The sequence below is a fragment of the Camelus dromedarius genome, chromosome 3 (genome assembly GCF_036321535.1).
Source record: "Camelus dromedarius isolate mCamDro1 chromosome 3, mCamDro1.pat, whole genome shotgun sequence".
Taxonomy (NCBI): domain Eukaryota; kingdom Metazoa; phylum Chordata; class Mammalia; order Artiodactyla; family Camelidae; genus Camelus; species Camelus dromedarius.
In genome coordinates, this window is record NC_087438.1 from 378,045 (window position 1) to 401,957 (window position 23,913).

At 51.9% G+C, this 23,913-nt stretch overlaps 1 protein-coding gene across 10 annotated transcripts in view; it reads left to right on the forward strand.

The window, feature by feature from the left end:
• The first annotated feature begins 2,101 nt into the window (after window positions 1-2,101).
• CEP72 (centrosomal protein 72) overlaps window positions 2,102-23,913 on the forward strand; it is a 28,540-nt gene continuing 6,728 nt past the window's right edge. For 8 of the 10 annotated variants that reach the window (XR_010377812.1, XR_010377811.1, XR_010377815.1 and 5 more), the window contains exons 1-9: window positions 2,102-2,198; window positions 6,911-7,038; window positions 7,695-7,887; window positions 8,646-8,754; window positions 15,903-16,081; window positions 17,405-17,572; window positions 18,612-18,913; window positions 20,915-21,053; window positions 22,020-22,216. Coding sequence is in view for 6 of the 10 variants with exons in the window: in XM_064479081.1 (XP_064335151.1) it covers window positions 2,120-2,198; window positions 6,911-7,038; window positions 7,695-7,887; window positions 8,646-8,754; window positions 15,903-16,081; window positions 17,405-17,572; window positions 18,612-18,913; window positions 20,915-21,053; window positions 22,020-22,216 (1,494 nt within the window). In the remaining 4 variants the exon portion in view is untranslated. Of the gene's footprint in view, window positions 2,199-6,910; window positions 7,039-7,694; window positions 8,527-8,645; window positions 8,755-15,902; window positions 16,082-17,404; window positions 17,573-18,611; window positions 18,914-20,914; window positions 21,054-22,019; window positions 22,217-23,913 lie in introns of those variants that run through there. The other 2 variants (XM_064479092.1, XM_064479086.1) reach the window with 2 other exon arrangements.

Sequence of the window (23,913 nt, forward strand, 5' to 3'; positions counted from 1 at the left end):
GAGGACAGACCGAGGTGACTGCTGAGGTAGCCCTGTGTTTTGATATGCGACTGAATTTGGAATGTGTGTGTAGGTTTTCTGGGGCGGCCATAACTAGTCTCTACAGACTGGGGGGCCAGAGTTTGGCATCAAGGTGTTGCAGGGGCTAGGAGAGGGTCCTTCCTGCCTTTTCCAGCTGCTGGTGGCTCCAGACATCCCTGGGCTTGTGGCCACATCACCCCAACCTTTGCCTCTGTCATCCTGTGAGGTCCTGAGTGTGTGTCTCTCCCCGAGTCTTCCTTTCTGTCTAAGGACACAGGATTGCGTTTAGGGCCCACCCAGAAAATCCAGGATGCACTCCTCTCCACATCCTTAGGTTAAGCTCATCTTTTGCTGTATAAGGTAACATTCGTAGGGTCCAAGGATTTTGCATGGATTCTTTGGAGGAAAAGGGGCATTTTTCAGTTTCACAAAAGTTTTCCCGAAACAACGTTTCAAGCACACGCTGTGCTATAAACTGTAAGTTTCTTGAAGGCAAACATCTCCTTCCACTTTTGTTTTTCTGATAGCACCTAGGTTCAGTCCGCACTCAGGTTCAGTCAGTAGTCAGTGACCATTTCAGCAGTTGATAGTTACAGATGACAGAGGCAAGAGGGATGGCTATCAGAACTCTCACTCACTTTGTAGTTGGGAAACCAGTTAATTAAGTTCAGGTTCTGTTTGTACTTCACCCTGATCTGCTCTGTCATCTACACCAACTGCCTGGACCCGGCCAGGCTGGACCCACACTTGGAAAGTATAGGAAAATTCCAAGACATCCCAGGCTGCCACTGCCTGGGAGGACCCCTCCAGACTGACCCTGTGGTTTGGGGCTCGAGGATGATGGTCTGGAAGCCTCTGCGGAATGCTCTAGAAAGCTGTGGAGGGCTTGAGACTGGGCTGCCTGGCCAGAAGTGACAAGCAGCAGGAGGCAGCAGCCATGTTTGGTGTGGGCTGGGCCTTGGCCGACTTCTCTGGGGGGCAGTGACACAAACCTTTTGTTTACCTCTGTTTACTTCTAAAAGCCAGGATATTTGCTCACTGTTCCTAGCCTCCTGGTTGCAACAGCTCCACTCAGGGGACACCTGGTTGGTGACTGCATTCCCAACTTCAGGTGTGCCAGAGTCCCTCCACAGTCCTGTACGAAGCAGAACCCTGGGCAGCATCTGGATGGAAATTTGTTCAGTTACACAGCAATCTTAACTCAAAGTGCTATCGGGTGTTTGCGGGTCTCAACAAGCCACTCGGCACAGGACCCCTTGAGCCTGGCACATCAGTCCTGAGGCTCTGCCCTGCTCATGGGGGGGTTCTGTGCCCTGATGCACCACCTGCATACACCCCCATACCCCTCCCCTACACCCCTGTCTACCCCCCGTGCTGACATCCTGTCTACACCTCCCCTTCTCCTCTGTGCCCACAGCCCCATCGCCACCCCTCTGTGTCACCACCCAGAATGTGACACGCTGGAGGATGTTACCAGCAAGCCAGTCAAATGTGGGGTGAGGTGGTAGGGGCACCCCAGACACCAGGAGGCCTGGGAGGGAGGGAGCACCGTAGGGCTTGGGCTGCCTGGGGCTGATTTGGGCCTGGAATGGAGGTCTTCCCTAAAGGCCTAGTGGGACGACGGACACTCTGTGAACCCCTTGCTCAGCTGGTGAGTCTCAACTTCAGACTCCAGATTTCATCGCCTGGAAATTGAGGAAGGGGACAGAGCAGGACCTGCAGCCGCCCAGTGACCGCGGCGGGAGAGCACCGAGACCGCATGTAGAGGGGGCCATGGGCAGAACCTGGGGCACCTGGAACGCAGGACACCGGCAAATCTGGAGGTGGGCAGGTTGGGGAGGTCCCCAGGTGGGGCGGGGTCTCCAAGTGGGGCGGGTCCCCAGGAACGACGGGTCCCCAGGAAAGCCGTTGGGCGCGCTCCGACTTTGCATAACCCCTCCTTCCGGAGACCTCACCACTTTCCTGCACCCGACTGCTGTCCTTGGCCCCGCCCCTCAAGCCCGCCCCCGCCCCGAATCTCTGACCACGCCCCCCGCCGCCCCGCGGCCCCTGGCGGCCCTAGTGCGCAGGCGCGGGCAGGTGCGCGCCGTTTGAAAGCATGGCGCCGGCGGGGCGGCTGGTGCTGAGCGAGGAGAAGATCCGGGAGAAGAGCGGCCTGCCGCCTCACTGCGACCTGGGTGCGTGCCGGGCGGCGGGCGGACTGCGCCGACTGAGGCGCGAGGTTCCCGCCGCGGTGCTGGCGGACCCGTCAGGCCAGAGGTGCCGAAGCACAAACTCGCGATTCCCGAACAGCCGCAGGCCTGGGGTTGGGGGCGGGGAGGGGAGCCCGAAGTGAGGGTGGGGGTCCGGCAGGGAGGGAGGGTGGGGTGGGTGGGGGTAGGCTGGGAGGGGAGGGGTCGGAGAGTGAGGGGGCAGGCCTGGGGGCGGGGAGGGGAGCCCGAAGTGGGGGTCGGGGCCGTGCAGGGAGACGGGGTGGAGGTAGGCGGGGAGGGGAGGGGAGGGGGGCGGAAGTGGGGAAGAGGTGGAGGGGGCTGGGGGTTCTGCGCTGAGCCGGAGAAAGATGCGGACCCAGCCCACCCTCGCAGACTGTCTGCAGGGAGCTCCTTACAGGCCTGGTTTGCTTCGCGGTTTTGGCAACGCTTTTTGCATTAGTTGGTAAGACCTAGCGGGTTTTCTTACACCTGTTAATAAGGTGAATGAGATTGGTTCTCAAAAAGCTTGAACCGCCTTCCTTCTTGGAGTGAGGAGCCCGCCCTCCTGTCCTAGGCCTCCTCCAGAGTACTCCCAGACTCTGCCCCTCCTGTGCTGAGGATCTTTGTACCTATGTTCGTGGGGGAATGTTGGTTGCTAGTTTTGTTTTTCCTGTTTTTGTTTGACTTTGGCGTCAAGGTAATGCTGAGCTTATGAAGTAGTTGGTCGTTGCCTCCTCTTCTGTTTTCTAGCAGATGTTGTGTAAATTGGTGTTCATTTTTCTTTGAGGGAATTTTCCATAGAAACCTTATGGGCCTGGAAATTCCTGTATTTGAAGCTTTTGAGTCACAAATTCAGTTTCTCTACTTGTTACAGAACTATTCCTATTATCATCTTCATCTTAGGTGGCTTATAGTTGTCTGGGATTTTGTGAAACTGACTCATCTTGTTGAATTTATGTGTATAGAGTTTGCGGTATTTTCTTATTAGCTTATAATGTTTGTGTGGACTTCTTCCATCCCTGATACTGGTCATTTTTGTCTTCTCTTCGTTGGCCTTTCTAGAGGTTTATGAATTTTATTAATCTTTTCAATGAGCCAGCTTTTGGTTGGATGGGTTTTTCTCCATTGGTTTACTGGTTTCAGATTTCATTGATTCTGTATTATCCTGTATTTTGTATTATGTTCTTCTTTCTGCTGCTTTGCGTTTGTTTTGCTCTTCTTTTTCTTGATTATTGAGATGAAAATTTAGATTACTGATTTGAGGACTTTTTCATATAATATAAACATTTAGTGCTATAAATTTCCCTCTAAGCACAACTTTAGCTGCATCCACAAGTTTTGTTATGTTGTGTTTTCATTTCCATTCAGTCTAATGTGTTTTTTTTTAAATTGTAGTCAATTACAGTGTGTCAGTTTCTGGTGTACCCCATAATCAGTATGTTTTGGATTTCCTGTGACTTCCTCTTTGACCTATGGATTGTTCAGAAGTGTGTTTTTTCATTTTCATGTGTTTGGAGTTTTTCTTAGTTTGTTTTTCTTCTTGATTGATTCTGGTGTGATTCCACTATGTTCAGGGAACTTACTCTGTATGATTAAGTTGCTTTAAATTTGTTGAGGTTTGTTTTATGGCCTAAGATCTGGTCTATGTTGGTGAGTGTTCCCAGTGCACTTGGAAGGAATATGTACTCTCTTATTGACTGGAGTGTTATGTAAATGTCAGTTTGGTCCTGTTGATTTATGATACTCAGTTCTTTCATAGGTTGCTGATTTTCTGTCTGGTGATTCTGTTAATTACCAGGAGAAGGGTGTTGAAACCCCTAACTGTAATTGTGGATTTGTCTGTTTCTCTTTTCACTTCATCTGGTTTGAAGCTGCGCTGTTTGGTGCATCCACGCTTAGGATTCTATGTCTTCTTGTTGGAGTGACCCTTGTAGCATATGTAGTGTTCCTCCTTCTCCCTGGTAATTGTGGTGAGACATCTGCTTTATCTGATATTAGTGTAGCCACCCCAGTGTTCTTTTGTTTGGTGTTTGCAGGGCGTATCTTTATCCATCTGTTTACAATTTCATCTTTAACCCTACCTATATCATAATATTTGAAATGAGTTTCTTGTAGACAGAGTATACTGTAGATCATTTTTATCCACTCTGTCAGTTTCTGTCTTTTATAATGTATTTAGGCCATTTACATTTAATGTAAATATTAATGTAGCAGAGTGTAAGCATGCCATTTATTATTCTGGTTTTCCCTTTGTTTTTTCTTTGTTTCCCATTTCTCCTGTGGTATTTTTTAATATTCCATTTTGATTTATATATTATATTTCTGAGTATAGCTATTTGTATAACTTTTTTAGTGGTTGCTTTACAAATTAGAGTATGTTTATGTGATTTAACACAGTCTACTTGTGTGGACAGTGTACCGCATAGGTGAATGTAGAAATTTTACCACAATTTAGATTTCATTATTCTCCTACTTTATAATTTAGTTGTCTAGACATTTCCTTTGCGTACTCAAGAACCACAGTAATGATACAACTTTTTTTTTTTACAGTCACCTGACATTTTAAATAGCTTGGGAGGAAACACCCACATGTTTGCTTGTTTCATTATTCTTTCTGCATTTCTGATGTTCCAGGTTTCCTTTTTTTTAATCTTTCTTTAATGTTTGAAGATCTTTCTTTAGCAATTATCTTAGGGCAGGTGTGTTGGTGACAGATTCTCTTAGTGTTTCCTCTTTGAGAATATCTTTATTTTACCTTCTGTCCTGAAGGCTGCTTTTGGTGGATATAGATTCCTGGGTTGAAAGTTCTTTTCTTTCAGCACTTGAAAGGTGTGACAGTACTTCCTTCAGGCTTCCATGGAATTGCTTTCCCTCTGGGTAACACCTTTCTCTCTGGTTGCTCTCAAGATTTTTTCACTGTCTTTAATGTTTAGAAGTTTGATTCTGATGTGTCAGTTTTTACCTTTATTCTGTTTGGGGTTTTCTCATCTTCTTGAATGTGTAGTTTTCTGTGTTTTGCCTAATTTTGGAAGGTTTTGGCCATGATTTAATTAAAAATTTTTAAATTTTAGCCATACTATCATTCTCTTCTTGTTGAAACTCTAATTGGAACTCCCCTGGGACCTCAAAGACATGAATGTTAGATTGCTTTTCCTTCCTGCACGGGCCCCTGAGGCTCTGTGTATAAAGGCTGTTTTCTCTCTGCGGGTCCGATAGGACAACTGTGTTTATCTTTGCATTTATTCTTTGAGTTTTTTACTTTGTCTTTTCCATTCTGTTATTGAACTGCTCCTGTGGTGTTTTCTTTGTTGGTTTCAGTTATTGTATTTTTCATTTCTGAAATTTCTATTTATTTCTTCTTTAGGTTCAATTTTTTTGCCAAGAATTCTTATTTTCTCGTTTGTTTCAAGAGCATTCATAATTGCTCACTGACGTATTTTTCTATCAGTGGCTTTAAAATTCTTGGTGGACAGTTCTGATTTCTGTCATCTCAGTGTTGGTGTCTGTTGATTATTTTCTCTCATTCAAACTGAGATTTTCCTATTCTGGGTCATTTTTGATTAGTCATTTTGATTGGGACTCTGCCTTCTGTTTGAATCTCGTTACTCAGTATGGGCACTGACTGGGTGCTGCCTTGGTGCTGAGGTGGTGGCCAGGCTCCTGTCACACACAGTCTCTGCAGACGCCTGTGGACCAGGAAAATGGGGCACTACCTCATTATAGCAGCCCAAGGCGGTCATTAGGGTCCCCGCACATGGCCCCAGTGCTGGCCACTGTGCAAGGACAGGGGGACAAGGTGCATTTTTTCCTTGGTGTTGGGCTGGAGTGGGGCCGAGGTTGTCAGGAGTCTTTCTGCAAGGCCACCCCCGTCACTCTGACCCTGAGTGGCATGCTCACCCTTACCTTCTGGTCAGTGTCCATCGTGTTTCTGGGCTGCCAGCTTCTCTGGCATTCAGACCAGGATGTGTAGGCATTTTTTCTTGAGGTCCCCGGACAGTCGGCCTTCTGTCCCCACCCTTCAGAGTCACCTGGTGTTTGCTTCCCGTGTTGTCCAGGGTTTTTAGGTCTAATAAGTGGGGAGGAACAGGGTAAAATGTTTCTACTCTGTCTTGTCTGGAATTGGAAGCCCCCAAACCAGTTTCAAGTTTAATCAAGACGTGTTTTAAAAATAGATGTTCTTGGGAAAATATTGGTGTACACAGACACGAACTGTCTATTTGATGACAGGAACTTATTTTTGTAATGGCATTTGTTGGGCGGCTGCTTACTGGGTGTGCCATGTGGAGGCACGTGGTGACCGAGCATGCGGTGGGCCCTGACGTGTCATGGCATGTTGAGGGCAGGTTAACTACCAATGGGTTTCAGGTTTAGATCCCTGCACTGGGGCTACATGGGCTGCAGGGCTGAGGACTCAGGCATGGAAGCGGGAACTCCCCAGGAGGGCTTCCTGGTGAGAGGGCTTTGGAGGGTGAAGTACGGAGCCTGGGCAGGGCCTGGGCCTGAGACGTGTTGGAGGTCAGTGAGCTCAAACTTCACATGTGGTTCCCGCACTTTAGTGTTGACACTCAGACTTGAAGTGAGGTGTGTTTGTGTTTGTGCCTTTTTCAGATTATGAGGTTGCTTTATCTCACTTTTATTGCAATAACTGATTTCCAATAAAATAATAAAGTTAAAATCTCATAATTTTCTATTCTTAGCTGAACTTCAGTCATTATCTATTCCTGGAACTTACCGAGAAAAGATTACTCACCTAGGAAACTCCTTGATGAATTTAACAGGTCTGAGATCTCTAGATCTGTCACGCAACTCCTTGGTTAGTCTAGAGGTAAGTTTTAGGTTTGTTTCTTAAGAGAAAATTCATTGCTGTCAATAGCAGTGGAGGGTACTTTTATAGTAAGAATGCAGTGTGCTTTGCAACTGTGCTTACAGTGCTTGTAAACTGTACGCTTCACAATGGTTACAAGCGTTGTGCTGGTTTTCTTGTGTTTGCCGTGAGCTGGATTTCTTAGGCATCACATTGCATTTTTGAACTCCTGGGACAACCAGAAGTCACGGCTCTGATGAAGGTGGTTGTATCTTTCAAGGGAACAGGATAAGGCCTGGCAGACGATGTGGGGGTGTCACTCCTTTCGCTTTATCAGCTGCCCTTTCTTCATCCATATGCACTGTGCTCCGGCCCTTGAATGGCTTGTGTGCCTGACACGGGAGGTGCTTGTCCTGGTGGGGTCAGAAGTTGCCCATGGGCGGCGAGTGGGCACGTGTGGGAGCCTTGTGAGAGAGGAGGGCAGGACGTGGCTGCCCTGGACCGCGATGCCTTCAGTCCGGTGTGAGTTCTCCCCGGCAGAGCCCGCCTGGCCCATTTCCCATCGGGCGTGTCACCGTGTGCGAACTGGGAGCTCATGCTCCTCTTCTGTCCCAGGATGGCGCGGGCGGGGTCTCGTGCTGGTGTGAAGTGACCCGCCCCGGCGCCTTTCCCCGCAGGGCATCGAGCACCTGGTCGCGCTGCAGCGCCTCAGCCTCTACTACAACCTCATCTCCTCGCCGGCCGAGCTGTTCCGGCTCCGTGTGCTGCCCGCGCTCTCGGACGCGGACTTCCGGCTGAACCCCGTGGTGAAGAGCGAGCCCGGCTACCGCCTCTTCATGGTGCACCTGCTCCCGGGGCTCCGGCGGCTGGGTAGGGCCGGCTGCACGCGCCCTCGCGGGGCTGCCCGGCGCTGCACTCTGGACCTTCGGGAAAGGGAGGCTGATTTCCTCTTCTCGCAGGGGAGCTGCCCGGGGAGGGGGCTGGGGGCAAGCTCCCGTGGGCCAACCCTAGCATTTCGGAGCTTTGAAGGAAGAGGATTGTGGTCGAGTGGAGTCTTCTCGGGCCCAGGGCACACACTGGACAGTTGAAAGTCTTGTTCTAGTCCTGCGGGTTTGAGGATGCAAACCTGCGTGTCAGCCCACCGCTGGGGGTCCTCTCGAGTATGTTCAGGGACACTTGTCAGGGGTGCTCAGTGCGGTTTGGGAACCTCACACAGCCCCCAGGACGTGCACTCAGAGGACACGAGGAGGCCTTGCACATGTGCAAATTTGCACGTTTTTCCTTTCCTGCTTCCAAGGGGCCTGAGGAGCGAGCCTGGTGTGGCCGCCCACCCTCTGGGAATCCGCATTCAGCATCTCTGGGAAACCAGTTGTAGCCTCCAGAGCCCAGCCTTGCTTTACCTGCTTGCCCAGTCCTCTGGGGGATGCAATGGCAGGCTCAGCCCCCAGGGGACAGAAGTCCTTGGAGCAGGGGGTGGCAGTCCTGGTCACGCATTGTGCGGCCAGACAGGTGAGGGACACCGCACTCCCAAGGGGAGGCCGGTAGGTGCACCAGGAGGGTTGGTTGTCGGGCCTGGTGCCCTCCTCATGGCCTTGTCTGCTAGTTTCTCTGTGGTATCCTCCCTCTAGATGACCGCCCTGTGAGGGAGAGTGAGCGGGAAGCATCCCAGCTGCATTTTGCTTCGGAGGAATCGCTGGACTCAAAGCAGAGCTTCCCAACTGCTTTCAGAGTCGAAAGGTATGAGCAGAAGTGGGGTTTGAACATGGAGAGGAGTGTCGAGGTTGATAGAAAGATGTAAACTTCTTTCTGTGCCGAGTGCCCGTCAGAGGGCAGACATGCAGGGGCAGAGGGAAGGAGAGGTGCCGGGTACCACCTGGGGCTCAAGGAGACTGCGGGACAGTCTCTCTCACTGTCGTCCACATTTTCTCTACATTATTTTGCAGTATCAAAAATGTCTGTTAAAGTAACTCATGTAAAACATGGAGCACAAAAGTCTTCTCCCGAGTCCTGGCCCACTCCTCAGGGGCAGCTGCTTTCCCTCCTGTCATTGTTTCTGCTTCCGGGTTCTGTTTGAGTGACTTTCTCATTTCCAAGCAGTGCAGACGCTTTGCCATTTCTGGATGTGAGGAGCCTCCTCTTCCCGCTCCCGGCCATGGGGGCCTGCGCCCACCTGCTTCTCGCTGCCTCCTGGCTCCTGCATCTTATGTTTGACTTCATTTATTTATTTTTTAAATTTTATTTATTTTTCTTCTTTCTTTCTTTCTTTTTTGGGGGAGAGGTAATTAGGTTTGTTTATTTATTTTTAGAGGAGGTACTGGGGATTGAACCCAGGACCTCATGTATGCTAAGCATGCACCCTATCACTTGAGGTGTACCCTCCTCCTATGTTTGACTTTAGATCGTCAGGGTTGGTGGTGTCTGAGCCATAAGAGTCCTCATGTGTATGGGTTGGTTCTAAAGCGTACAAGCCAGTCAGCGGTGTGTACCTGGCTTGTAAGGTGCCAGGATTACGTACTCTTGGATGCCATTTGTTTTGTCTGAAGCTTTCAATAGCTTTCTTTTTCTTGCAGTTTATGGATGCCTTAGCTCATCCATAAATTCCTCTAATGTAGGGGTCAGCTGACTTTTTTGTCAAGGGCTGGAGAGTGCATATTTTAGCTCTGTGGACAATAAGATCTGTGTTTCTGCTCCTCAGCCCTGCCTGTGTGACAGGGAAGCAGCCATAGGCAATACACCGGTGAATGACTGTGTTCCAGCAGAACTGTTCACACAAGCTGTGGGCTGGATTTGAGCTGTGGTCCATACTGAGCTAGCTTCTGTTCTGATGGCTTGTGATCAGTTTCAGATCTCTGGGGTCTGTTCCCGCAGATACCTCCCCTGGTGCCCTCTTCCCTCACTTCCCTCTTTCAGACCAGACTAATTTTGTGTAGAAGTTTGTAGGGCTGATGGTGACAAAGTGCCACAAACATGGCTTAAAATAACAGACCCTTATTGTCTTCCAGTTAAAGCTGTAAGTCTGAAGTTAGGGTGTTGGCAGGGTTGCTCCCTTCTGGAGACTCTGAGGGAGAATCCATCCACGACCCCAGCATCTCTGGTTTGCTCACAGTCTTGGTGCTCCTTGGCTGGTATGTGCGCCCCACTCTGGCCGTTTCACGGAGCTCCCCAAACTGCACATCCGTCCCTGTGTCCGAGTCTCCCCTCTGCAAGGACACCAGTCACACTGGATCAGGGCCCACCCTGACGACCTCGTCTTAACTCCTTTACCGCTGCAAAGACCCTATTTCCAAATAAGGTCATGTTCTGGGGTGTTGGGACTTGCGCATCTGTTTTAGGGGCCACAGTGTGACCCCTGTGCCTTGAATTCTGCAGTCTCTCTGTGATCACGCATTAGTTCCAGGAGTTTTTGTTTGTTGGTTGGTTGTTTCTTGGGGATTTTCTGCGTAGGTGATCAATCACGTCATCTGTGAACAAAGACAGTCTCGCGTCTTCCTTCCCAGCCTGTGTACCCAGTCTGTATTTCCTTTTCTTGTCTCGTTACGTGAGCTGGGACTTGGAGTGGGATGTTGCAAAGCACCCTTGCCTCGTATCTGATCACTTTGAGGAGTTTCCCTTCTGTGCCTGGCTTGCTGACCGCTTTTATCATGAGTGGGTGTTGGGTTTGTTAGTTGCTTTTTCCGCATGTATTGATCTGGTCATATGACTTCTCTTCTTTAGCCTGTTGATGTGATGAATTACATTGATTTTTTTTCCAAATGTTGAACTAGCCACACATTCCTGGAATAAATCCCCCTTGGTCATGGTGCAGAGTTCTTTTTGTATGTTGTTGGGTTCAATTTGCTGATACTTTGTTGAGGATTTTTGCATCTGTGTTTATGGGAGGTACTGCTCTATAGTTTCCTTGTGTGATCTTTGCTGGTTCTGATCAGGGTAATGCTGACCTCTTGGAATGAGCTAGGGTGTATTCCCTCTGCTGCTGCTTCTGTCTTCTGGAAAAGATGGTAGAGAATTGATATAATTTCTTCCTTAAGTGTCTGATAGAATCTACCAGTGAGCCCACCTGGACCTGGTATTTCAGGAGGCTGTTAACTTTTGACTCGATGTCTTTGATAAGCACAAGTCTGTTCAGATTATCTATTTCTCCTGGTGTGGGTTTTGGTAGATTGTTTCTTTCCAGGAATTGCTCCATTTCATTTGGGACATATTTGTATTCCTCTTTTATCCTCTCGATGCCCATGGGGTGCCTCTTCTTTCAATTTTGATATTAGTAATTTGTCTTTTTTGGGGGGGGGGGTTCACCTGGCATAGAGGTTTTTCAATTTTATTGATCCTTTTTTCAAAGAACGAACCTTGGAGTTTTTTGCTTTTTCTTTTTTGGTTTCCTGTTTGCAGGTTCACTGGTTTCTGCTCTGGTTTTTAGTGTTTGTTTTCTTCTTCCTACACTGGATCTGGTTTGTTTTCTCAGTTTCCTAAGGTAGCTTAGACTGTCGATTTTAGATCTTACTGTTTTCTGATATTTACGTTCAGTGCTGTGAATCTCCCTCTGCACATTGCTTTTACTACATCCTACCCATTTTGATAAGGTGTATTTTCTTTTTCATTTAGTTGAACATATTTATTTTTGTAAATCACTTTTTTTAAATTGAAGTACAGTTGATTTAAGATGTTGTGTTAGTTTCTGGTGTATAGCAAAGTGATTCAGTTTTATATATATATGTGTGTGTGTGTGTTCTTTTGCAGGTTCTCTTCGATTGTAGTTTATGACAAACTACTGAATATAGTTCCTGTGCTGTACACTAGGACCCTGTTACTGATCTGTTTATCTAGTTTACGTGCAGTAGTGTGTATCTGCTAATCCCAGGCTCCTAATTTATCCCTCCCACCTACACTTTCCCCTTTGGTAACTGTAAGTGTATTTTCTGTGTCTGTGAGTCTGTTTCTGTTTTGTACATAAATTCATTTGTGTCCGTTTTTTAGATTCCTTGTATAAGTCATATCATACGGTATTTTTCTTTCTTTCTGACTGACTTTGCTTAGTATGATAATCTCTAGGTGCATCCATGTTGCTGCAAATGGCATGATTTTATTCTTTTTTATGGCTGAGTAGAATTCCATTGTATAAATACACCACAACTTGTTTGTCTAGTCATCTGTCGATGGACATTTAGGTTGCTTCTATGTCTTGACTATTGTAAATAGTGCTGCTGTGAACATTAAGGTACGTGTATCTTTTTGAATTAGAGTTTTCATCTTTTCTGGATATAAGCCCAAGAGTGGGATTGCTGGTCATAGGGTAGGTCTATTTTTAGTTTTTTAAGGAACCTCCAAACTGTTTTCCATAACAGCTGCACCTATATACATCCCCACCAACAGTGTAGGAGGGTTCCTTTTTCTCTGCACCTTCCAAAAGATTTTTAAGTTTCTTTTGAGATTTCTTTGACTCATGTGTCACTTGGAAATAAGCTGTCTAATCTCTGTGGGTTTTTTTTTTTTTGAGATTTCCCAGTTATCTTCCTGTTATTTATTTTACTACTAGTTCAATTCCACTGTGTCCTGAGAGCAAATATCACGTGACTTAAATTTGTGAAGGTGTGTTTTGTGGCCCAGCATGTGGTCTGTCTTGGTGAGTGTTCCAGGTGAGCTTGGGAAGCCTGTGTGCCCTGCTGCTGTTGGATGAGGTTGCTATGGATGTCCCTGCATCCAGTTGCTGGGTGGGGAGCTCAGCTGTGTCCTGGAAGGCAGGACATCCCCCTGCTGGCCTGGTCGGCTCTGGTGGAGGCCGTTGAAGTGGCCCGGCCACTTCTCCTCGCCGTTTTGTCAGTTTTCACACCATATAATGTGATGCTGTCTTGAGAGGTGCAGACATGTCAGGGACTGTCGTTGTCTCAGCGAACTGACCCCGCGGTCTACACAGGCCCCTCTTTATCCCGGATCGTGCTCCTTGCTCGGGAGTCAGCTCTTCTGAGAGCAGTGCAGCTTCCACTTGCTTTTGATTACTGTCGGCATGGTCTGTTTCTATCTGTTTACCTTTCGTCCCCATGTCTTTATGTTTAAAGTGGGTTTCTTTGGGTCTTGAATCTTGATCCACACTGACAGTCTCTTTCAGTTGGTGCGTTTAGACCAGTGATACTCACAGTGGTTGTCGGTTCAGTTGGGTTAGTGGCTGCCGTGCTTGTCACTGTTTCTGCGCGTTGCCTTGCTCTTTGTTTCCGTTCTTGCTCCTGCTCTCTTTCTCCCTTTACGGTTTTAAGTGAGCGTTTTACGATCCTGTTTCCTCTCCTTTCTTAGCACGTCAGTCATCCTTATAGTTTTACTTTTCTCGGCAGCAGACTGGAGCCCACGGTCCAGGCAGCCGTGCTCTTCTGAGCTTTGCTTTACTGTGCTTCCTGGGACAGCGTTTTTACAGATCGAAGGGGTACGGCAGCTGTGCATCGAGTAAGTCTGTTGGCACCATTTTTCCAGCACCACATCGTGTCTCTGTCACATTTTTGTTATTCTCATGATATTTCACACTTTTTCATTATGCTTGTCATGGTTATCTCTGGTAGTGAACTCTGATGTTGCTACTGCAGCTTGCTGAAGGCTCAGGTGATGGTTAGCATTTTTTAGCAATAAGGTATTTCTTAAGACATGTTCATTCTTTTTTGGCATAAGCGATTGCACACTTAACAGATGGCATTGTAGTGTGAACGTAACTTCTATGTGCACCAGGAAGGCGGACGACCGTGTGGCCCATGTGCTCGCAGTACTCGCTTTACTGAAGTCGCCTGGAGCTGGACGCGCAGTGTCTTCGAGGCCTGCCTGTTGCAGTCACGAGACCCAAGACCACTTTCATACCCTGCCCCGCCTCAGACGGAGCAGGTGCCTCGAGATCACAGAAGACTCCCAAGTCCTCCCCGCCCGCTTCTCTGGGGCCCACGCTGCAATCCTGCGAGGAACACGTGAAGTTACGTGGCCGAGTACGTGTGGTCATTTCAGACAAACTGGTATCTGCCAGGTGGATTAGGAAGGGGAAAAGTGGAGGTTTATCCACCTTCACTCAGTCCTAGAGGCTCTTCCTGCCCTGTCAGTCAGTTTCTGACCTCTCTCGGTCTCCTTCTCCCTGAAGAGCTTCTTTTACACCTCTTACAAGGCAGGACTGCTGGCCACAAATTCCCTCAGTTTTTGATTATCTGAAAAGGTCTTCATTTCTCCTTCACTTTTGAAGGATAATTTTCAGGTACAGAATTCTAGGTTAGTTTTGTTTTTGTTTTTGTTTTTGTTTTTTTGGTCTCAACACTAAATATTTCACTCCATTCTTTTACTGCTCGCATGGTTTCCAAGGAGAAGGTAGATGTAAGTCTTACTCTCTGTAGTAATGAGTCTTTCCTCTGATTCATTTCAAGATTTTTTCCTTTGTCTCAGAGTTTCTCCAGTTTGAATATATTCCTTGGTGTGATTTGGGGGCATTAATTCTGCCACCGTTCTCTGAGCTTCCTGGTTCTGTGATTTGGGGTCTGACATTAATTTGAGGAAATTTTAAGTCTTCTTCAAATGTTTTTTTGGTTCCTCTCCCTTTTCTCCTTCTGTGTTCTCATTATGTGTGTGAGACACCTTTTGTATGCCGCATGATTCGTGGGTATTCTGTTCTGGGTCCTTTTTTCCCAGTCCTTTTTTCCTTCGCTTTTCAGTTTTGGAAGTTTCTGTTGATTAATTCTCAGGTTCAGAGATGATTTCCTCAGCTGTGTCCAGTCCACTAGTAAGTCCATCAGAAGCGTTCTTCATTTCTGTTACAGTGTTTTTGACTCTAATGTTTCTTAGAATTTCAGTCTCTCTGCTTATATTCCCCATCTGTTCTTCCATTTTTTCCCAGTAGATCTCTTAGCATTATTCCTCAGAGTTGCTTTAAAACCAGGTCGGATTCAGTCCAACATTTTTGCCATATCCGAGTCTGGTTCTAAGGCTTACTCGTCTTCAAGGTTGTTTTGGCTATTTGGAGTTCATTGAGATTCCACATGCATTTTAGGGTGGGTTTTTCTATTTCTGTAAAAACGTCATTGAGGTTTCGATAGGACTGCACTGACTCTGTAGATGGCTTTGAGTGGTATGGGCATTTAAGAGTGTTTGTCTTCCAGTCCATGAATGAGGATGTGTTTCCATTTATTAACATCTCCTTTAATTTCTTTCATCAAAGTTTTGTAGTTTACCTGTCCTTGATAATCTCAAGACTGAACAGTCACAGAGTGTCATGATCTGGCGCAGCGTCCTTATCACCCAGGGTGGCTGCGGAAAGCCAAGTCCGAAGTCCCCTTCTTTCTGCAGGGCGTCTGGAGGACTTTCCTAGCAGAAAGTGGGGAATGTTTCAGACCTCTCAAAGTCAGACCAGGTGCCACAGGATCAGTATTCATAGTACGTGGTTGAGTGCTGTTTTGAAGAGTGACTTCTCACACTGCCCTGTTGGAAGTGAGGTCCCTCTGAGTGTGTTCGCCTTTCACGGAGGGACATCCTGTTCTAAGATGCTCACCGTTCAGTTGGTTGGGAAGTGCTTTCACTTAATGCAGAAGCAGGAATCTGGGGCTCCACACCGGGGGCCGTCTGGGTCACACACATCGCCTTGCTGGTGCGTGGGGGGGGATGGGGCAGCAGGGGATGGCCAGGCGGAGCCTTCCAGAACCTCTGTCCTTGAGCAAGCCCCGGTGGCCCCTGCCCGTGCCGGGCTGGTGTGGGGACACGAGACCTTGCTGCCCGTCCCGTGGTCCTGGCTGAGTCCGCTCGGCCTCCTTGCAGCAGACGCCCCGGCGCCACCGCCCAGAGACCTTGTGGCCCTGCTGGCGGCAGAGGCTCCCTCGTGGGGTCGCATGGGCTGCTGCTCCGGCACTGGCTTTGCCTGTCTTTGCCTGTCTTTGCAGACCGCGCCACTCCAGAGCCACGTGCGCCGACCCCTCGGCCGGGAAGTGCTTGGTCATGGACACGGACGACGAGGCGGTCCTGAACCTCATTGCCGAGTGTGAGTGGGACCTGAGCAACCCTCCCGGGAGCAGGAGCTCCAGCCAGAAGGAGCGAGAGGTCAGCTTCCAGGGCTCCCAAGGTAGGCTGCTGCTCCACGGAGAATGTCGGCGCGGCCGGCCCGCCCCAGATGTCAGTATCCGCCAGCTTGAGGATGCATGGTGGCATCGAAAACTGACCTTTCGTGCAGCCTCTCCCTGCAGTCTTGGTGCACCAGGAACTACCAGTGACTTGGGTCACGGGTTATAAATGGAGAAGTCAGTGTATCTGAGGTGGGCCGTCATGCTGCATGGCACTCCCAGTTATGGCCCTCCTCAGACCAGTCACAGACAATGAGGAAATATGTCCTGCGCCCGGGGGACTGAGCCCCCACTGGCCACAGGCAGCCCCTCCCAGCTCCTGCTGCACATGGGACTCAGACCCAACGGGGCTGTGGGCATGAGCTCCACGCCCTTCGCTGGGGGCTCTTTTACCAGGACTTGTGTGTGAAAGTCAGCCCTGTGGCTGCCGCCAGCTTCCTGAGAGCTTTCCCTGAAGACGCAACAGGCTGAGGCCTCCCAGCTACAGGGTCACCTCTGCCCACCGGGACCCTGCTGCTCGTGGGACCGTCGGTCTCCCTCCCACTGGCTCCTGTCCTGGGGGGTACGGCGGTCTCGTGGTGGTTCAAAGTGGCATTTCCTGAAGGCGGGTGATGACCACCTCCTCACGTGCCCACATCTCTCCCTCAGTTTCTCTCCGTGGCCGTCCCTCCGCGTCTTCTCTTCCGCGTCTTCCTGGAGTTGAGTCACACGAGCTCTTCCTGGTGATTGAATGCGAGCCCTTTCTCAGAATTAGTACTGCAGGGTGTCTCCGTTCCCGCTTGCCTTCCACTTTCCTAACAGTGCTGCAGAGAGAAGGCTTTTGAAGTCAGGGCACCATTCTCTCTCTGGCGGTGCATGCTGCGTGCTGCTGCCTTTGCTCAGGGGCAGGTCGACATCCTGCAGCTCAGTGCTCAGGCCTGAGCTCCGTCCTGGAGTGAGCTCATGGATGTGCTGTGAGCGTGTGGGTCAAGGTGTCCGTCCCCCATGTGTACCCGGTTGTGCCAGGGCCATTTACTGGAAAGATGGTCTTTTTCTCCCTTAATCACCTTGGCACGCTAGTTAATCCAGTTGGCTGCAGTCCCTTTCTGCATTCTGTTGGCCGTAGCGTCTGCCTTGGTGCCCTGCTGAACGGCTGCTCCTGAGTCGGGCTAGGTCCCTCTCCCCAGGCCGCTGCGGGTTCAGTCGGGACAGCTGGCACTGTCACTCACCCAGCCGTCTCCCTGCTTACCCGATGTAAGGAACACATTTAACAGGTATCATTTACTGTCAGAAACTCAAAAGGTAGTTTTTAATGGAATAAAATTTTAAAAATGTTTTCAATGCAGTGGAGTCGTGGCGTCCACTGAGCCCACTGTCGGCGCAGCACCAGTGTGGGGACTCCCGGAGGAAGGGCTGCGGGAAGACGAGCGGCGCCAGGGGCGTGTGTGCGGAGCTGCGGCTTCAGGACCCACGCTGCGGTGAGCCCCCTGCGCAGCCCTTCCCGCCTCGCCCCGGTGAGCACCTCACGTCTGCCGACGCTGTGACGCTCTCCCCCCTCATGATCGTGGGTGGGTGGGCGTGCAACTCTAAGACGTCTCCGCGTCCAGCTCCCTGGTCTGGAGGTGCTTCGGTGCTTTCCTGACACGCTCTCATTCACACGTGTTTTCTTCTCAGTGCACACATGGGCCAGGTTATCATGGCAGCTACATTTTAGAAATTAAAAACATGGGAGATTAGAGGGAGGGTGTAGCTCAGTGGTGGAGCACATGCCTAGTATGCATGAGGTCCTGGGTTCAATCCCCAGTACCTCTGTTAAAAAACTAATTAATAAACCTAATTACCTCCCCCTGCCAAAAAAACAAAAACAAGAAATGTAACACATCACTTCTACTCACAAAAACAAGAAAGAAAAAAAAACAAGGGAAGTTAAATGAGAAGTTCATCACAAGCCCTCGTGGCCCCAGGTTTGCTGGGAAGCCCTGGAGGTGGCCTTGCTCACGGAGAGCCTGAGGGGCTGGGGCGGGACACAGGCTGAGGCTTGAAGAGAGGCCCGGCTCGGGGACAGCCTTGTGGGGTGGATCTCAGACTCTGGTGCCTGCACGGTCCGCGTGTAGGACGGTCCCAGAGCTCCGGCTGAGGGGCTTCAACAGGACCTGCCGGGAGGGGGGGGACCTCCCTGGTTCTTGGGGTGCCTGGGGAGGCGGTTCAGCACCTGGGGGAGGGAGGGTCTTTAGTTTCCTGTAGAAACAAGCTTTTAAATTGTAGTTTGCAAAGTTGTTCACTTGGCCCATCTTTGTTTTACATACTTTTTGCCAGAAAACATAGTGATTGGTCAACTTGTTTGTTGGTTATTGCTTCAGTCCTGTCACCTTTTGATGGATTTTCCGTATTTGTGCATAGGTGTCCACACACACACGCTCGCCGGCACCTGTACACACATCTACAGTCGCGCACATCAGTGCATGCGCGCACGCAGCTGTTGCTGAAGTTGCAGCGCTGGTCCCTGCGCCCAGAGAGCCTGGCGGTGAGGGTGCCGCCCCTTCTTCGTTACAGACTCCGTGGACGACAAGGACCCAGCCCTTTCTCAAAAGTCAAGTTTGTCGACACAGAAGGTGTTAAATCCATTGCCTGCTGCCGAAAAGCACAGGAAGCGAAGAATGCCTGGCGGGAGGTTCCAGGCACCTGCGGACCAGGAGTGTCTGAGCTGCCTGGAGGCACCCGACGGGCCCTCGAGCCCTGAGGAGAGTCTGAGCAGGAGGAATGGTTCTGAGGCGTGGAGCGAGGGGACCTTCTCTCACCCAGTGGCGTTGGGGCCCGGGCAGCAGGGGCCCCCCAGCACAAGTGGCTCTGGAGAGGTGAGCCGGGGTGTGAAGGTGGAGGGGCCGCTGTCCTTGGTAACGCCACGTCGTCTGTCCACGGTGTCCACCGTGGCCCCGAGATGTGTGCAGCCTTTAGACAGCGCTCGCTAGTTTGTGCCTCCCTGTTTCGTTGCAAGTGTGCTCCAGTGCCAAGTGCCTTGAGGGGGAGGTGTCGTCACAGAGGGGTGCTTGCTTGCACAGTGTCCTCAGCCAGAGTCACCCGTGGCCCTGTTGTGAGCCACCCACAGGGGTTGTGGCCAGTGGCTCCGTGGCCCTGTTGCTGGCAGAGTGGGAGACTGAGAGCCTGTCACGGCTGTGGGCGTGAGTGAAGACCACCTGGTGGACAGGCAGCGGCCAGGCGCCCCTGCCAGACCCCAAGCTTGCGGGGCGGGGGGCTTCCTGCCAGGTCACCCATTTGGCAGAGACACCAGTGGGCAGAGGAACAGGAGAGGGACCCCGCCGAGAGGGGCGAAGTACCCTGACGGGACTGTGGCCTGGGGAGGACGGGGGTACAGTGAGGTTGGTGACGGTGGCTCTGAGGTTGGGCCGGAGCTGGAGTTGGAGAAGAACCCGGGCAGTGGCAGGCACGGGTCCAGCCCTGGCTGCTAGTTGTAGGCGGTGCGTGGCTGCTGGGCCAGCCGCTGCGGGCTGTGGGGCAGGTTCCATTTTAATGACTAGTCTGGCCAGCAGTCGTCCATTGGCATCTTCGGTCTCATAATTGAGGGGAGGAGGGAAACAGGGATTGCCTGAGTCGGGCAGGTGCTCGGGCCTTTCCTGTCCCATCACCCTGTCCCTGGATGGATGCTGCCCCATGCGGGGCTTTGCCTGGTGGACTGTTCCTGCTGTGGGGTTGGGATTTTGAGGGTGGGGGTGTTGCCTGGGGCACCCACTCCGTGTGCTGTGACCTGGTGGTGATCGTCCCCTTGGAGAGGGCAGGTTGCGTGCTCAGGTGGAGGGCAGAGGCTGTGGCTGCACCGGGGAGTGGGGTCCAGCCTGGGGGCCTTGGCTCTGCCTCCTGCGCCCAAGACTGAGCGTCCAGGTGCAGCTCCTGATGGGGGAGCTCGCACAGATACTCACTGGGGTGCTCTCAGCCTCAGTCTTCTAGGGCCAGCAGCCAGGCCTTTGCATTACCATGCTGACTTGCTCCCTGGGGTGACCCTGGGCAGAGCAGTGCCCCGTCATGGGCCTGTGTTCCTCATGCTCACAGTGCTCCCGTGGGTGGCAGGGATGGTGGGGGTAGGGGCCATCCCAGCTTGGGCGCAGGTGGCTCCCACACTCCCTGCCGGGTGTCACCGCTGTTGCACACACTATCTGGGAGAAGAGCCCTTTATCTGTCCAGTGGTGGTGAGGGACACCAGGCTGTGCAGGGGGCTTCGTCCCCAGCACTGGCATCACTGGCATTTCCTCCATCCCTCACTCCCTTCCCAAACCCCAGCTTCCAGGAGGTGTTCCCAGGACACTGGGAAGTGGGCGGGAGAGCGGGAACTGTCCCCCTTCTGAGGTAATTCCTTAAACTTGGTAAATAATTTCTAAAGGGAGGAAAAGTGAGCATTGACCTGAGTGCTGGCAGCTCTGGGCCCCGGCGTGGAGCTATGACGGTCCTGCCCGCGTCCCCGAGCCCTACCACCCTGGCCACCCTCCCTCTGGCCCTGTGTGAGGATCTGTCACATTCGGGGCCTTCTGGGCGCGAGTGGCCTTTCAGACTGGGACTAGCTCCACGAGGCCTCTGTCCTCCTGGAATTGTGTTGGCTGGTTCTGGAAGGCCTGGGAAAGCTGCACTGGAACCAGTGGTTTCATGGCTGTTGGACTCTGGTGACGGGTCAGCCATGCCTCCTGGGTGGGACATCGTCTGCAGGTTGAGGCGTGTGGACAGCCTGTCACGTGTGGGTGGTGGACGGAGCATCAGCAGGATGCACGTGCGGGCGGCGTCAGAAGTCTTGTGTACGTCAAGCCCCGGTGGCGGGAGCATAAAGCCAGGCTGTGGTTTGTCCTGTGCAGGTGTGTCCTAGGCGGCACTTGGCCGCGCCGCCCGGGAAGAAGGCCACCCTGGAGGTACTGGCCCTGGAAGCCCTCCTCGACCTGGTGGACCGATACTGGAGTGGCTGCAGGTCCCTGCACAGCAACAAGGTGTTCCTTGGTGAGTGGGGGGCCGTCGGCCCAGCGCTCTGCGGGCAGGTGCTGGACGCTCGCTGGCGTCACTGCCTCTCTGTGCTGCAGGGAGCATCCTGACGGTCCTCGCAGTGGTGGGGCTCTTGGGGTGGGGACGGACAGACATGGGGCCTCCACGGGGCCTGTGGCTGCTTCCCACCTGCTGGCCACCAGCCTTCCCAGAGGCGCCTTGTCGATGGGGGTGTTGGCGCAGCTCTTCACGGGTGTTTGCCTCCTATTGCTCCGTGTTTACCCGGGGACTTGGAGAGGTTAGACAGCGGCAGCTGTGCTCTCGGATCCTCTGAGCACTTGACGGACTGAGCGCAGGGCCCCGATTTGCTGAGCTTTTGGTGGGAATGACCTGAGGCCCAGGAGGGTGGTCCTTCCCCAGCAAGGACTCGGGGTTGCTTCCGCCCAGTGGCTGGGTGCAGGGCATGCTGGGTACCCGCCTCCAGAGTCGGGAGGTGCTGCATCCCTGGGGCCACCTGTTTCTCTGCAGCCTGAATGCAACCTTGCGTGTCCCGGGGGAGCAGGTACCTGCCAGCTTAGCCACACCAGGGGCTCCTGAGCCTCCACTCAGAGTTGTGGCCCCTCAGCTTCTCCTGGAATCAGGGCACCGAGCCCGTCAGTCCCCCCTTCTCAGCACTGGTCTGCATTGCAGTCGTGGGACAGAAGGTGCTGTCGAAGAGAACGTCCGACAAGCCACCTCATCCTGGCCTGTCCTGAGGGCCCCTTGCTGTCAACAGCCCTGTTGCTCTGCTCCTGGGTGTCCCCGCGTGGGCTGGGTGCGAAGAGGCCTCGCAAAGAGGCCTGCACTGTCTGGACCCTTCCACCTGGCCCCATGTCTGTCGGTGCTTCGAGGCGTGGGGCCTGTGTGTTGAAAATGCATTGAATGATCTGTGTATACTCATCCTTTGATCTCGTAATATTCATAATATTTTATTCTTACTCCTAGCTCAGGCAAGACACATTTTGTCATCTGTTCAAGAATTCACAGCCACTCAGGACAGTTCCACAACTGTGAGTGAAGAGATCAGCTACCTGACTCTGGAAAATAAGTCCCTCTATGGCCACCTGGCCGAGCTGCAGCAACAGCACAGCGTGAGGATGCACGAGGTGGTGTCGGAGCTCGGCGACACTCGGAGGGAGATGGTGAGCCGCCCCCGGTGTGCGTCCCGTGAACTCACAGATGGGGTGGAAACGCCGCTTTGACGGAACAGGCGAGGGTAGCCGCTTGACTCTGCACATCCCCTTCCGGCTGGCGGCTGCAGCACAGGTCCCTCCTGCCCTTCCAGGACACAAACCCCCTCACCCCAGGCTGTCCCCACCCCAGGGACTCCAGCTGCCCCTAGGGTGTTCCCTGACTCTGTCCTCCAAGACTGCATGTGACAGTGATTGCAGATGGCTGCTTCCTGCTCGTCTCTGCGCGGCCCCTCCTGGGCAGCGGCCATCTGTTCTGAGAGAGGCCAAGGGGAGAGGACAAAGGGTGGAGTTGAGCTTAAGGCGGAGCTTCTGTGGCCAGTGTTCCTCGGCCCAGGCTCCCCAGACCACTGATGAGGAGGTCCACTTAGCTGCGTGGCCCTGGGTCCCTGCTGCCGTCCTGCCTGCACCAGCCAGCGGGGGACCCTTGGTGTCCTCTTGGCCCTGTGGGAACCTCGCCACCAGGTGGTGCCCAAGGGCAGCCGGAGCCAGCACCCTGGCTTGGTGGTGGAGCCGCGTCCTGGCCAGGCAGGCGCCTTTCCAGGGCCGACACTCGTAAGTGCCTGCCGTACAAAGAGGAGATCCCAAGTAAGCAACCTAGTGTTACGCCTTGAGGAAGTAGAAAAAAGAACAAACCAGACTCGTCACAAACAGAAGGAAGGAAGTAATAAAGATCAGAGCAGAAATCAATGGAGCAGGAAAACAACAGGAAGAAAAGCAGCTAGACCGAGTTGGGTTTTGAAAAGATACAAAGTCAGCAAACCCTTCCTAGGCTCAGAGGACAGACTCAAGATCAGAAACAGCACAGGAGACGCTGCAGTGGAGGACGCCTCAGAAGTGAGGAGGGCCAGAGGATGGTCACTTGTAGGCACATGGAGAACCTAGAAAGACACAGGTAAATTCCTGGAAACACGCAGCCCACCGAGACTGCACGGAGAAGAATAAAGCCTGAACGGACAGGAGCACGCAGGGAGACTGAGCAGCGGTTAGCCTCCAGCAGAAAGGCCCGGGACCAGGTGGCTGCTGGCCTAGTTCTCCCAGACATCCAGAGGAGAACTAACACTCACTCTTAAAGTTTCCCAGAAAGCAGCAGTAGAGGGAGCACTTGCAAACTCATTTTATAAAAGTCAGCGTTACCCTGTCACCAAAGCCAGAGTTACCACAAGAAAAGAAACCTACAGGCCACTGTCTCTGGTGAGCAGAGACGTCAAGATGCTCCGCAGAGTGCTCGTGGACCAAGTTCAACAGCACGGCAGAAAGGCTGCGCACCGCCACCAGGTGGGGCTTCCCGGGAGCGCTGGCTGGTTGAACACGTGCAGGCGCATCCAGCACGTGGGCCTGTGGAAGGATGGAAACCACACAGGCGCCGCAACAGATGCAGGCACAGCCATGCATAGTTAAACCAGAAAATAACAAAGTAGGTGTAAAAGAAAATGTCCTCAACACGATAAAGGCCGCTTGTGAAGAGCCCTCAGCCAGCAGGGAGGAGGCTCCTTGGCGCGGCCTCGGCAGTGATGTGGGGTGACACCAGAAACACAGGCGACGGAAGCAGAAATAAACTAGTAGGACTGCATCGAAGTAGGGCACTCCTGCAGAGCCAAGGGAGCCGTGAGCAAAACGAGAAGGCAGCCTGCAGATGGGGAGAAGAT